The 15,740-nt window shown below is 41.8% G+C and overlaps 1 protein-coding gene across 2 annotated transcripts in view; it reads left to right on the top strand.

Moving 5' to 3' along the window:
- Positions 1-11,369, top strand: part of SNX9 (sorting nexin 9) — a 50,008-nt gene extending 38,639 nt beyond the window's left edge. For both annotated transcript variants that reach the window (XM_009882322.1, XM_009882323.1), the window contains exons 13-17: positions 727-803; positions 1,775-1,864; positions 3,326-3,440; positions 9,627-9,718; positions 10,999-11,369. In XM_009882322.1, coding sequence (XP_009880624.1) covers positions 727-803; positions 1,775-1,864; positions 3,326-3,440; positions 9,627-9,718; positions 10,999-11,046 — 422 coding nt within the window. In that variant the 3' untranslated portion in view covers positions 11,047-11,369. The remainder of the gene's footprint in view (positions 1-726; positions 804-1,774; positions 1,865-3,325; positions 3,441-9,626; positions 9,719-10,998) is intronic.
- Positions 11,370-15,740: the final 4,371 nt, after the last annotated feature.

The following is a 15,740-nucleotide window of genomic DNA, read 5'->3' as shown; positions in this document are numbered from 1 at the left end:
CACATAGCCGTGTCCTGGTAGTAATTCAGTGTTATGAGCACTTGTGGTGTTGTCTAGCTTAGGATTTGTGGTGATGTCTGTATTTTTAAGTGTAGTTTTTGGGGCCCTTTGATCTATTTCATGTGATGATGAAAGTTCAAAACTCACTCTCAAAAGCAGAGATTCTTACAGAGATTGAAAATATTGTCTAAAAGTTCCCTAAAGGGTCAGAAATCTTGTTGGCAAGGGAAAAAGTTAGTTGGGCCTCCTTTCGCATCTCTGACCTTCTAACAATTATGGTACAGGACTGTTGAAGAGCTTAGGGGCAGCATCACTGCTCCATAGGGCATCGTGGAGAATTTACTGCTCATCAGCTATAAAAATCATTTGTTAAACTCCAACTTTGTTAGTCTATCTTCTAGTGTCACCCTCCTCATTCTCTCTTCCTTCCCATTCTAGTAGGCTTCCTGTTGCCCCGTGGGAGCAATACCTGTGTATTTAAACTACATATAATGATGAAATGTGGAAGTGAATAGTGGTAGTACAGTGTTTACATGGTCCCTTTTAGCATTCATTTTCTACAAGATCTTCAGAGTTTTTGTTCTTACATGGCATAAAAACTACTAATATTTTTCTAATTTATTACTGCTGATTATAAAATGATGACTAGGCATTTATTATTGTAAAATAAGCTATTTTATACTGTATTTGACTTACTGTAATTTGAACATGGATGTTTACTTTTAGGAGAATCTGATCTCAATGGAGCGATAACAGAGGCAGGAAAAACCTATGAAGAAATTGCAAGTCTTGTAGCAGAACAGGTAGGAATATTATGAATGCGTTGACATAGTATATGCAAACATACCACCTATTTGTATCACTTCTGACTTTTCTTTTTTTCTTTTCTGTTAAAACATAACTGCTAGTGCTGCAGACCAGTTAAATGAAATTACTATTAATACTTTTAAATGCACTTTCATCTTCTTTTCTACTATACGTCAGCTTAGGGGGGATGTGATAGGAGAGTTTCTCCTGGATCAGAAATACCACATTCTGGTCTCTGAAATACTAAAATGATTACTTACTTCCTCTTTAAATGTGTTTGGTTTGTGATGTCTGTGAGCCGTGTTCATTACTGATACCAAAGAATGAGATTTAATGAACGATAGGGTTTCTACCTTCCCCCTGCATTCCCCAAATGTCTACAGGATCCAGATCTTGCTGCGTTTCATCGTCTTGACATGCGGTTTCCTGCTTCAGTAAAAATCTAGCTTAAATAAATCCTGATTGGTGTAAGCATTCGAGTCATAAATTGATACTTAGTGTATTAAGCTTAAAGTCTCCAAAATGCAGATCTTCTTGGTCTTGAGGTTGAGTCTGGAAGTTCTTAAAAAAACAGCTTTCCAAGTCAGCGACTAAGGAGATGCACCTGTGCTTGTACATATCTGTACATGTAATGAGATTGTGGCTTAATAGTGCTATTGCTAGGACTGGTAATGCCTCTTCATTGAAAATTTGAGGCAAAACCCCTCACTTCATAAGCTAGTGCTGAGTAAAACAAAGAACAGAAGCATCTGCTCACTGGTGCTCAGTGCCTTACTCCAAAGAGCTCGTAGGGACCTTAAAATATGAAAAACTTGCAACAAACAATTAAGATTTTTGGTTCAGGTTTTTTCTGTTCTGTTCTTCCTTTTTTTTTTTCCCCCTCACCCTTTTTTGGCATCACAGTTTCTTTTCTGTGATGTTAATATGCCACAGATACTCTTACTAATGCTTATACTTTGTTTATTAGCCGAAGAAAGACCTTCACTTTTTGATGGAAACAAATCATGAATATAAAGGATTTCTTGGTTGCTTCCCTGACATCATAGGAGCTCATAAGGTATGTGGGGGTCCTTTCCTTTTAAGGGTTGGGGCAGTAGGAAGATCTACAGCAACAAAAGTGGTGGTAGGGTACACTGCATTTATGCAGCAGCCTGCCCCCTGCTTCCAGAAACACTGAAAGTGTCTGTAAAACTGGCATGTTGGTTTTTAAAATAAAAAAAGTACTTAGAGGGGAGAGAAGCCATAACTTGTCTCGAGATTTGAGAATATCATGACTTTCAGCTATAGTAGAGCAGTAGAGACTTCATGATTGTCTTCAGGTTAACTTCATGTCCCAGTGTAGTGAACAGCAGTAATGTAAATTTGTATTATTTGAGTCTCTTGCATGGTAGCTGATACTAAACCACACCAGTATTGTAGGAAAAATTGTGTATGCTTACATGGCTAGCTTACTGATGTGTGATAAATAATCGTGCACTGCCTATAAGTTTCTTTAATATTAAAAAATAGAGAATAGGGCTAACTTTTTTTTTTGGGGGGGGGGGGGAAGGGAACCACCAGCAACAAAAACCTGCTTTTTTCTCCATAATATGAAAGCCATCAAATAATAAAACAATAAATTTAGCTATTGTGTTTAGGTTTGGATATTCTGCTTTTTTTTTTGTTGTTGTTTTACAGTTTTCCTTATGCTCATGTGCCTACTGTAACATATTTCAGGAAACTAAAAAAATTAAGTATTAAACAAGTACACAAGAAATTTTTTTTTACCACTTGAAGTGTTAAATGTAAAAAAACAAGAACATACTTCTGAGAGCAGCAAAGATAAAAGCATATGAGATTTGTGTATTCTTTCATCAGGACACTTACGGTCCTTCATCCCACGTAATCCTTGGGGAAAAATGCCATAAAAGGAGAAGAAATGTTTTTAAAATTTGAAACATAAGCCTACTGCCAAGCGATGTGTAAATAGATTCTCTTGAATGTTGTTTGGCACAAATACATTATGAAGGGAGAGGCATTTCTTTTTATGCTTGTTTTTTATGTGACACAAGGATTTTCCTGAATCGAAAGTTATAAATTGCAATGAGTTTTAGTCTCTTGGAAGATAGTTTATGTTGTCTCATCTTGTATAATGTGCAAATAAGGTTCTGCAGGCATTTGATAGTTTGAGATGTCTGTTGTGTTGGTTGGCTGTATTTTGAAACTTGGTCCTTTTGTCCTTTCTGTATATATGTGTATTACTGCCTTTACCAAACTCAGTTTCCTAGTGAATGTGTTCATGCCTGTGTTTGAAGTCACTTTTTGCAAGCTGTTAGGACTCTTGAAAGCAATAGAATGAAATAAAACAACTTCAGGTGAAAATGTAGGAGGGCAGAATTGGTCACTGTGCATGTAGGTATATGTGTATAGTGTGCAAGCTCAAAATGTGGCCAGTGGCATTTTAGATGACTATAAAGACCTTTAAGTTGACTAGTCTTTTAATCTGCTCTTCTAATCTTTCTGCATTTGGTTTCTACAGGGAGCAATAGAAAGAGTGAAGGAAAGTGATAAATTAGTTGCAACCAGTAAAATAACACCACAAGACAAACAGAACATGGTGAAACGCGTGAGCACCATGGCTTATGCACTACAAGGTAAACCAAATTCTGGGCTAAATGGCAATGTTATAAACCTCTGAAGGACATCTCTTAAGTAACAAACTTTGAAAGAGAGTCTTTGTTCTACCAGAAATGATAATAAGAGCGAGGGTTTTACATTTTTTTGTGACCTGCTTACATTTTCCTAAAATTGCAGTTATTTTGCCCTTTGTTTTGTTTCAAATCTCATATTGTATTGCAAAAGGTACATTTTGGAAACACAATTTAAAAACAAACAAACAAACAAAAAACCACACACACACAAAACCCCACCCCAGACTGATTCTTTCGTTTTGAAATGATAATGTCTCTCAAATAAAAAGCATGGGCCCTGGTGCAGGAAGCACTTTGGCATGTGCAGAAGTGTTTTTCTGACTCATGGTTTAGTCAGACATGATCCACTTGAGATTAATGTTCTTGTGCATTAGATTTTATTTCCTGGATGTTCTTTGAATGAACTTTTCCTCTTTAGGTTAGGGGTGTTGTAAATAGGAGATGTAGTAGCCTGCACTTGAAAAACCAGGGAATTGAGGAGTCGGGACTCAGTCCTGCAGGATACCAAGCTCTTAAGTGCATCCTGTCACTGACTCCACTGGGACTACTCATTGCTGAGGGATTTGCATCTTTTTCAGCTGACTTAAAGCCAAGAGTACTCCTTATTTTACAGGACAGAGTCAGAGCAGCACACAAAGTCGATTTTGAAAACAAAAAAGAAAACACACACCCACCCCTTCTCATCACAATGATGCAAGAGGACTGTGCTGTATTAAGTGGTAACCATGGAAAAGACCTCTGTGATGACTTTTACAATCTAGAATATTTCTTCTTCCTCTATTGGCATCTCAAATATATTTAACTTTTTATTTCAGCCATAAGCTGTGTTCTGACAAGAGATGCAGAAAGTGCTGAAAGGTGTTATGGATTCAGTAATGTTGTTTCTCAGGTTCATAGAATCACAGAATAGTTTGGGTTGGAAGGGATCTTTAAAAGTCATCTAGTCCAACCTCCCCTGCAATGACCAGGGACATCTTCAACTAGATCACGTTGCTCAGAGCCCCGTCCAACCTGACCTTCAAATGTTTCGAGGGATGGTGCACCTAACACCTCTCTGGGCAACCTGTTCCTGTGTTTCACCTTCCTCATTGTAAAGATTTTCTTCCTTAAATCTAATCTAAATCTTCCCTCTTCTAGTTTAAAGCCATTACACCTTATGCTATCGCAACAGGCCCTGCTAAAAAATTTGTCCCCGTCTTTCCTGCAGGCCCCCTTTGAGTACCGAAAGCCTGCAATAACGTCCCCCTGGAGCCTTCTCTTCTCCAGGCTGAACAACCCCAACTCTCTCAGCCTGTTTTCACAGGAGAGGTCCTCCATGCCTATCATCGTTTTTGTGGCCCTCTTCTGGGCCCACTCCAACAGGATTATGTCTTTCCCATGCTGAGGACTCCAGAGCTGGATGCAGTACTCCAGGTGGGGTCTCACAAGAACGGAGTAAGGGGCAGAATCACCTCCCTCGACCTGCTGGCCATGCTGCTTCTGATGCATCCCAGGAATATGGTTGGATTTCTGGACTGTGAATGCACATTGTCAGCTCATGTCCAGCTTTACACCCACCAGTACCCCCAACTTCTTGGCAGGGCTACACTCAATCTCTTCATCCCCCAGCCTGTATTGATTCCAGGCGTTGCCCTGGCCCAGGTGCAGGACCTCTCACTTGGCCTTGTTGAACCTCATGAGGTTCACACGGGCCCACTTCTTTAGCCTGTCCAGGTCCCTCTGGATGGCATCCCATCCCTCAGGGATGTCAACTGCACCACTCAGCTTGGAGTCATCCACAAACTTGCTGAGGGTGCACTCAATCCCACTGTCTATGTCATTGATGAAGATAATGAACAGTACTGGTCCCAATCTGGACCCCTGAGGGACACCACTTGTCACAATCTCCATCTGGACATTGAGCTGTTGACCACTACCCTCTGGATAAGACCGTCCAACCAATTCCTCATCTACCGAATGGTCCACCCATCAAATCCATACCTCTCCAATTTAGAGAGAAGGATGTTGTCGGGACCTATGTCAAAGGCATTACGGAAGTCCAGATAGGTGACATATGTAGCTCTTCCATTGTCCGTTGACATAGTCACTCCATCATAGAAGGCCATTAGGTTGGTCAGGCAGGATTTGCCTTTGGTGAATCCATGCTGGCTGTTTCAAATCACCTCCCTGTCCTCCATATGCCTTAGCATAGCTTCAAGGAGGATCTGTTCCATGATTTTCCCAGGCACAGAGATGAGGCTGATAGGTCAGTAGTTCCCAGGGTCCTCCTTTCTACCCTTCTTAAACATGGGTGCAACATTTCCCTTCTTCCAGTCACAAGGGACTTCACCTGACTGACTTTTCAAACATCATGGAGAATGCCTTGGCAACTACATCAGCCAATTCCCTCAGGACTCTGGGATGCATCTCATCAGGTCCCATGGGCTTCTGTAGGTCCAAGTTCCTCAGGTAGTCACGAACCTGATCTTTTCTTACAGTGGGAGAGACTTTGCTCAAGTCCATCCACTTGAGAGGTATGGGGAGAGGGGTTGCCAGTGAAGACTGAGACAAAGTTTGTTGAGTACCTCAGCCTTCTCCTCATCCATCATTACCAGTTTACCAGTCTTGGTCACTGGGAGGTATGCTTTCTTTAACCTTCTTTTCCTGGCTGACATACCTGTAGAAGCCCTTCTTGGTTTTGCATGCCTTGCCAAGTTCACCGCCAGCCGCACCGTGGCCTTCCTGACCCTACATAACCAGGCAGCATCCCTGTACTCTTCTCAGGATACCTGTCCCTGCTTCCACTGCCTGTGCATTTCCTTCTTGCCCTTTAGTTTGACCAGCAGGTCTCAACTCAGCCATGCCGGTCTTTTGGCCTTCTTTCCTAACTTCTTACACCTGGGGACTGAGAGCTCTTGAGCCCTATGGAAAGCATCCTTAAAGATTTGCCAGCTCTGTTCTGCTCCTTTGCCCCTGAGGGCAGTTTCCCAGGGGCTGCTATTGACTAACTCCTTGCAGAGCTGGAATTTTGCTTTTCTAAAATTCAGGGTCTTGACTTTACTCTTCCTCTGACCCATATCCTCAGGACTGTGAACTCCAGCAGCGCACGATTGCTGCAGCCAGGCTGTCTCCGACTGATCAGCTCACTTACATTGCTGACCATCAGGTCAAGTATCACATCTACTTTTCCAGCAGATGTCAGGGTGGTTGAAGTCCCCCAGCAGGACAAGAGCCTGCAAGTGTGATGCATGTCCAGCTTTACACCCACCAGTACCCCCAACTTCTTGGCAGGGCTACACTCAATCTCTTCATCCCCCAGCCTGTATTGATTCCAGGCGTTGCCCTGGCCCAGGTGCAGGACCTCTCACTTGGCCTTGTTGAACCTCATGAGGTTCACACGGGCCCACTTCTTTAGCCTGTCCAGGTCCCTCTGGATGGCATCCCATCCCTCAGGGATGTCAACTGCACCACTCAGCTTGGAGTCATCCACAAACTTGCTGAGGGTGCACTCAATCCCACTGTCTATGTCATTGATGAAGATAATGAACAGTACTGGTCCCAATCTGGACCCCTGAGGGACACCACTTGTCACAATCTCCATCTGGACATTGAGCTGTTGACCACTACCCTCTGGATAAGACCGTCCAACCAATTCCTCATCTACCGAATGGTCCACCCATCAAATCCATACCTCTCCAATTTAGAGAGAAGGATGTTGTCGGGACCTATGTCAAAGGCATTACGGAAGTCCAGATAGGTGACATATGTAGCTCTTCCATTGTCCGTTGACATAGTCACTCCATCATAGAAGGCCATTAGGTTGGTCAGGCAGGATTTGCCTTTGGTGAATCCATGCTGGCTGTTTCAAATCACCTCCCTGTCCTCCATATGCCTTAGCATAGCTTCAAGGAGGATCTGTTCCATGATTTTCCCAGGCACAGAGATGAGGCTGATAGGTCAGTAGTTCCCAGGGTCCTCCTTTCTACCCTTCTTAAACATGGGTGCAACATTTCCCTTCTTCCAGTCACAAGGGACTTCACCTGACTGACTTTTCAAACATCATGGAGAATGCCTTGGCAACTACATCAGCCAATTCCCTCAGGACTCTGGGATGCATCTCATCAGGTCCCATGGGCTTCTGTAGGTCCAAGTTCCTCAGGTAGTCACGAACCTGATCTTTTCTTACAGTGGGAGAGACTTTGCTCAAGTCCATCCACTTGAGAGGTATGGGGAGAGGGGTTGCCAGTGAAGACTGAGACAAAGTTTGTTGAGTACCTCAGCCTTCTCCTCATCCATCATTACCAGTTTACCAGTCTTGGTCACTGGGAGGTATGCTTTCTTTAACCTTCTTTTCCTGGCTGACATACCTGTAGAAGCCCTTCTTGGTTTTGCATGCCTTGCCAAGTTCAGCTCCAGCCGCACCTTGGCCTTCCTGACCCTACATAACCAGTCAGCATCCCTGTACTCTTCTCAGGATACCTGTCCCTGCTTCCACTGCCTGTGCATTTCCTTCTTGCCCTTTAGTTTGACCAGCAGGTCTCAACTCAGCCATGCCGGTCTTTTGGCCTTCTTTCCTAACTTCTTGCACCTGGGGACTGAGAGCTCTTGAGCCCTATGGAAAGCATCCTTAAAGATTTGCCAGCTCTGTTCTGCTCCTTTGCCCCTGAGGGCAGTTTCCCAGGGGCTGCTATTGACTAACTCCTTGCAGAGCTGGAATTTTGCTTTTCTAAAATTCAGGGTCTTGACTTTACTCTTCCTCTGACCCATATCCTCAGGACTGTGAACTCCAGCAGCGCACGATTGCTGCAGCCAGGCTGTCTCCGACTGATCAGCTCACTTACATTGCTGACCATCAGGTCAAGTATCACATCTACTTTTCCAGCAGATGTCAGGGTGGTTGAAGTCCCCCAGCAGGACAAGAGCCTGCAAGTGTGATGCCTCCTGTAGTAGCTGGAGTAGGAAGGCTTTATCAATAGGCTCCCCTTGATAGGGTGGCCTGTAGTAGACACCAGCCACAAAGTTCCCTTTGTTGCCTCAGTCTGTAATTCTTATCCATAAGCTTTCAACCTGCTCGTGGCTATTCTTCAGAAACAGCTCTTCACACACTATCCATTTCTTGATGTAAAGGGCAACACCTCTGCCCCTCATCCCTCCCCATCCCTTCCGAACAGCCTGTAGTCATGGATAGCCACACTCTAGTCATGGGGCTTGTCCCGCCAGGTTTCAGTAATGGCAACCAGGTCATAGCTTTCTAGCAGCACGGTGGCTTCTGGCTCCTCCTATTTGTTGACCGTGCTGTGGGACTTGGTGTAGAGGCACTTCAGCTGGGCTGTTAGCCATGTCACCTTCTTAGAGGAACATCTCTTAATTTCTTTGGAGTATTTCACTGGGGTTTCCCCGTTGGCTCCTACTATCGCGGGAGCCCCTGTCTCATCTCTTTAAGACTTCAATTGCGCTGCAATGTAGCCAGCACATCTCGCAGCTGCGGGCCCTCACTAGCACCCTGTCCCTCCAACCATTGCCTGTTGTCCCACAGCTTGTCACAGGCAAGCCTGATATTGCCCCCTCTCCTCTCATGCCTAGTTGAAAGCTTTGTCAGTGAGGCCCAGTAGCTTGTGAGCAAAGAACCTCTTGCCTCTTTCAGAAAAGTGAACCCCGTTTGGGGCCAGCAGATCCTACTGCAACAGCCTCAGTGAAGAATGGGTCAGACACTGCTGGCTGTCTCGTTTTTTGAGCTAAATATTTATAGCTGTGGTTTATAACTTGATATCCATACCCTTGGAAATCTGAATGTCCTAGCCAAATTCTGTTGGAAACACTTCAGGAAAGAGCAGTTACCTCGGTAGGAGAAAATCACACTTGTATTCTTTATCAAACCTTTGTACACCTGAGTATTGTAACAATACTGGCTTTATCCAGGAAGCGTCCGCATTTTAGCAGTGAGTAATTGAAACAATATCAGTTTTACTAACAGTTCCATCACAACTGGAGCGCTGCAGGCAAAACAGATTGCGGAAGCCTGAGAACAGTAACTATGCTTGCAGGGCTGGACACTGAGCTTGTTGCACAGTAACTAATCTGAACTGAGTGAAACTGTTCCTAATTACGAATGCTTCTCTTAAATAATTTGCCTCCTGGGTCTGATTGCAGCTGAGATGAATCACTTCCACAGTAACCGGATTTATGACTACAACAGTGTCATTCGTCTGTATCTGGAGCAGCAGGCACAGTTTTATGAAACGGTAAGGTGTAGTATTTCAGTGTCATTTTCCTGGCACGTACTGTGCTGCTACTTTTTATAAGAAATACTCGCACTACTTAATCATCTTTTTGTATGAATCTCTCCCAGACAGCAGATATTTGAAGAATTGTACATCTAAAAAAATAAAAGAACAAGGAATGAGTCAAAATAATACTTTCCTGTAGATACTATTCCTGTGTACATGACAACATCGTATTCAGCCAGTAGACCTAAAAAACAGGGTTGAGAAATGTTATTGTTGACAGCTTGATTTATTATTTTTTTTCAATGCCAGTACTAAGGTTACAAAGAATTTTACCATTTGAACAAAACTTCCCTCCCATGGGAGGGAAGGATGAAGGGAAGCTTCTGTGATTTAAATGCCGATGTATACAAGTGTGGGGTTGGGGGGGACTGGAGTGGTTTAGGTGACTTATTAAATACGCTAACTTTAAGCACTTGACCTACAACCTTAGTTCTCATTTAAAATTGTTCTTATGCATGTATTCCTTGTGGTTTTTTTAAATGAAACCTGAGAACAAATTTTCTAATGTGATATGCTGGTAAAACATGTAAGTTTGAGTCTGCTGGAACCTGACTTCTATCACTTAAAGGAGTAATATAAGCAACTGGTTGCCCTTCACAGCAGTAAAAGGCGCCAGTGAGGTTTCAGAAGTATCTTCAGTGGATGAGAACTTCAGGTTCCCCATCAGCTCAGTTTCTCTGGCACATCTGATGGGGTTAGCCATAGATTTCTCCTTACCTTCTTTCAGTCTCTTGTCCAGTCTCTCATAATTCTTCTGGTTGCAGCCTCACCGGTCTGCTTGTACCAGTCCTCTCCCCCGCAGTACAGAGACCAGATCCATGCTCCCCTGTGGGGTGCTGGCTACCATGAGAGCTGCAGTGAGAGCACAGGACCTCTGTTCTGATGTGTGGCCTTGTTTCAGCAGGGAAATGGATTTCATGAAAAATCTGGGTTTGTTCCCGTAACCCTCCAGCATAGTGAAGAGCTAGATAACCTACCAGGCAGGATGACAGCCCTGCCTAGAATACTTTCTCCAACACAACCTAAGTGGTGAGAGCACCAAGTGAAAGTGTATATACAAGAAGAAAAGTCTTTATAATGGAACACTTGGAGAGTCCTACATACACAAAAACTGCAGTAAAAAATAGTCTTTCAGAAAATGAGGGGAAAATTCATTTAATTTCTTAGCCTGCAATCTTATTTCTGCATGGTGTAGAGTCACTACATGTTTAATATGCTCTGTTTCTTTGTTTCAGATTGCACAGAAGCTGAGGCAGGCACTCAGCCGCTTTCCTGTGATGTAGAGAATAAGGAGTAGTCAACAATAAAGAACAACTCCAAAGTGCTTTTCTGATTTGGGGGCAATGCCAATAAAAACTTGTTAGCCTTTGCCAGCCAAAAAAACCCCAACAACAACAACAAAAAAATCAGTTGTAGAAAAAAAAAAGAATTATTTAAAATTTTACTTTATCAGCCTAAATCATAAGATAAGGTTCTCTTATCTTGAATGCTCTCCCAGTTGTATCATTATTTAAATAAAAACAGCTAGATAATGCTGTCAGTTACAGGGATCTAAATTATCAAACTGATATGTTGCCATGGACTTTTTGCAGACTTGCGTCTATCAGATGTTCTTCCAAAAACTCTTAATCAGCATCAGAGTTACAAATTTATGGTTTTGTTTTTGTTTTTTTAAGTGGGAAAGCAGACAAGCTTGAGACTTTAATACTCATTATATTCAATTCAGCTCTCTAGCGATTCTGTAGCCAGGAGGAATTAAATTCGTGTATGTTTCTGGTACATGTTCATGATAATCTCCTGAATGAACACTTCGTTCTAAGTTTTGCTTCCCGTACGCAGCCATGGCATACTGCTCCCTTTATGACTTTTGGTAAATATCATTCATCCTTCCCTTTCTTTTTTTCCTTCTATCTAAATCTTGTACTTGTGGTGCAACACCTCAGAGCTTATGTTAGGCTCTTTCTTTCTCGCTATGCACTGTATAAAAAGACAAAGTACAAACGAGGAAAGAGCCATTCGGGAAGGTGTGAAAAACAGTTTTCCGTACCAGCACTTTGTTCCTCTCCCCCTGCCACCAATGTTATGCCATAAGGCACTGGTGTTCCTCAGTGCTGTACAGGGCCACTTTCTTTTTTACCCCTCTGCGAGTTTTAGGTGTTTCAGCAAAGGGGACACTGCCACATCTATCCCAAACTAGAAGAAGTCCCCAAATTCCAACTAAGCTCAGGTCTTCGTGTAGTAGTATGGTATGCTATTGGCTTGGGTTTACTTTTTGTTACCTTCTAATGCAAACTAAAAGGTGACAAAAGTACTGAATAACACAATTAATGTTATTTATATTAGTGTTAGCACAAACTCTGTGCTCTGATCATCATCTCTTACCAAGCGGCCCAGTGTCCTCTTTCATATTACTGAAATACCATTCGAGGCCTGGGCTTTTCAAAACAAAAAAGCTATCACCAACCCTGTTCACAATGGGCACCAACTACAGCAATTCACTTCATGCCATAAGCAAGCAGGAAAGCCAAAATGTGGTTTTTGTTAAAATGGGCCTAGAAAATAAACATTTTAGCGCCAAAAAAAAAAAAGTTTTCAAAAAGGCATTTTACCAATAAGCCATTCTAAGTGACGGGTACAGCCTGCTGGTTGAATAGTTGCCTTACTCTGTTTTGCATTGGTGTTCCTTTTGTGTGCTAGAAGGAAAATCTGGGTCTGCCTGAATAACCTGAAACCAAACAAGACTAAGCCTAAGTCTAGATGCTTTTCAGTGTCACGGGTTTTGTTCACATTTTATAAACCTTGTCTTTTTCTTCTCCCAATTCTAGTTGTTTGCTTCCAAAATTCCATAGCGCAGTGTTGTTTGATACAGCCATTGAAATATGTACAGATTGTAAAGAATGTGTATAAATGTTTTACACCAAATGTAAGATCTGCTTGCATGTAGAAGCAGCTTATATAATAAATTGTTACAATGTGTACAGTAAATTCTGAAATCACTTTTTCAAGCCAGCATTTTTTTAGCATTTGTATATTCACTTTTTGGTAATGAAATCTCTTTGTAACAGACTCTTAATTTGGTAGGGGGAAGGGGGGGGTGTCTTTTTACCAATCTTTAAATAGCTCCGTATGCACTAAAGTTGAAGGTTCTTTATCTGGAATACATCATTTTGGAATCTAAGTGTAAGCTGTGCATTCCCAGTGCAGGGAAGCTATGACAGTAGCAACTGTGTCAGTGCAACACTTTGGCAAAAAAGAAAAACTGTTTAAAGACTTCTAGTAAAATGAAGTTAAACTGATAATAAATATTTATGTATATCCACCAGACTATTTTTTTTTCTTTGAAATCATCACGTTGCTTTTTAACAGAGTAATGCAGTATGGGGCAAATCCTCCATCTAGGTTTTCATCAGCTTACAGACACTGGCCAGCTGAGGAATGAGAAAGCATCCATGTGTCTTCCATCAAGCAGGCATCGCAACTGAACAGTATAATAGTGCTAGTGACTGCAAACCAGCAAAGGCTACGCATATGCTGTAAGCTTTCATTATTCAGGTCAGTCCGGCTCGTGGTTGATGGAACCCTCCTGACTGCAAATAAGTAGTAGAGCACAGTGCTACTGTGTATTCCTGGCTTTGTGTCGGCATGGTGTTGACCCAGAATAAAAATTAGATTGTCTTTGGTATTTGTTTTTTAAATAAGACATGAATAGTGGTATAGTTAGGTTGGGTGAGTGGAGAGCAACAGAAAATCTTCACACTGGGGATGCAGTCATAAAACAAGAATAGCAAGTTAGAGTAAGACTTGAGCAGTGCCCTCCTGAGTTTTGTTTGTCATAGCTGAATCTCTGGAGCATCGAAAAGCCTTAATAGTGTTTCCTGGCTTACGCTTCTCTTCGAGGGTGAGCCAAACACTGGCATTATCCCAGTGACTTTGTAAAAGACATCAAATGCCCTAGCTGTTGGGTTTAACTTTATATTTTAATTCCTTATTCCATTACTGGTAAAATACCGAATTCATTTTTTTACCAATAAAAATGTAGCTGTATAAAGGGGAATGCTACCTGTATTTCTTGTCTGCAGTTAATTCCACGTGGGATTAGGCTGCAGCAGCAGACTTTGATGTGGTTGCAATGTATGGTATGTTTTTGGAAGAGTACTGCCTACTACAATTTGAAAGAGTATTCTTTAATGCTCTAATGAGGCCTAACTTTGCATGAGTGCTGGAATTTTTACATTACTGAGCAATTTGTTTTCTGTGACAAAGTAGTTGGGAAAGTATTACCATAACATACACTTTATTCTGTAAATTCTGATTAAATAATTTTACTGCTACCAAAATTAGTCTTGTTTAGTGCAGCAGAATAATTCAGACTAACAGCCTTGTAAAGAAAGAGATGCATCTCTTGTGCTGTGGTTTAGTTTGACGTACACCAGACACTGCCAGTCTGGATTGGCCAAAAGTACTCCCCAGCCTCGTGGCATGCAGCCGTCTGCAGCAAGCAGAGCACTCACCAGGCATCCCGTGACTGCCACGTCTGCCTTTCTTAGTGTGTCACACCGAGACATGTGAGCACGCACCAGGGGAAGGTGAGTTGTGTGGGGGTCTTTGGTCAGTTGTGTTTTTTCCTTTCTACATACTTTCCATATTTTTCTATAACTCTTCTGATAAAATTAATGCTAATAACTGATATAATAACAAACACGTACGGAATAGGAGAGGCAAACCACTTGAGCAGAAAACCGTTCTTTTTTCTGTCTAAAAAATCCCTAACAAAACAAAAACAACCTCATAGAATTAGAAACAAACGGACTGGATGGAGACCAGTCCACGCATCCTGTAGTATGGCAGTATCAGTTACACCCATACTATTTTAAAGGACATCCGAGTCACAAATACCTGTTTTCTTGGAATCTTGGAGATTCCACAACATGCCAGCAGAGCCCTTTCTAGTAAATCAGCATGTTATGGCTTAAAAAGCTTTCCCTTACATACAGAAGTGATGATGTAAGTTTTGTGTATATATAGTGTTACCTCTAAGCTTGAGTTTTTGTTAACTAGAACAGTTAACCAACATATCTAATGATTTTTACACACCTTAACATGAAGAAAAACTTCCAGTATATCACTTTTCTTCCCTGGGTGCATAAAACTAATCTGTTCTCTTGCTCATGGCAGTCCTATTAATACATGCTAGAATGAGGATTGTAGTTCTCACCTTCCCGGAGCGTCACGCTGCCGGCTCATCAGTTGATGGTATTCATGCCTGTGTTGCCCTGCTGTCTGGCCGCCTGACTTCAGAACTTCCATACCCTGGTCAAATAATACGCGTAGAGCTTTGTGCATCTATCACAAATGAAATACAATTCCCAACCACATTTTCAATTTATAATACTCAGTTCTGTCTGTAAATGCAACCCAGACTTAGTTGGGGTCATGCAGGTTTTTTTGCTTTTAATAAATTTATGCTATATTCCAATTATTTAATAGACTTTTAGTTTAAGTTTTCAACTCATTTTATGCCTACCTAGTAGTCACCAAATTTAGAATACGTTCTCTTGAATTTCTTCTCAGATTTGAATGTGAGAAATTTGTCAAAATTATTTCTAAAACCCTTCTGTTTGCATCTCTATGTCCTCTCTCTTTAATTAGGCTAATCTCCCAGTCAAAGGAGGACACTTGACTCTTCACACTGATTTGTCTCAAGACTTGGATTTGCTGGTGTTTGTTGCGTCGTAATCATGTGTCCCCCCACCCCCCCCTTTTTTTTTTTTCACCCCTGGCTCTGCTCATCAGTTGTGACTTTGGGATCTTTGCTGACACAAGTCAGTATCTTTGGGATACTGAATTTAAACTGACATAATTTCCGTGTTTTATAAAGGGGAAAAAAAATGTTTTCCTATTTTTAATCTTCTGCACCTTTTAATCTTTCCTAATTGCTCATGCTTTCTGAAACTATCCTAACTTTTTGTCTGCCTTT

This window comes from Charadrius vociferus, unplaced genomic scaffold (genome assembly GCF_000708025.1).
Source record: "Charadrius vociferus isolate BGI_N301 unplaced genomic scaffold, ASM70802v2 scaffold13, whole genome shotgun sequence".
Classification (NCBI taxonomy): Eukaryota; Metazoa; Chordata; class Aves; order Charadriiformes; family Charadriidae; genus Charadrius; species Charadrius vociferus.
The sequence above is the reverse complement of the archived record's forward strand: the minus strand, read 5'-3'. Positions and strand labels throughout refer to the sequence as shown.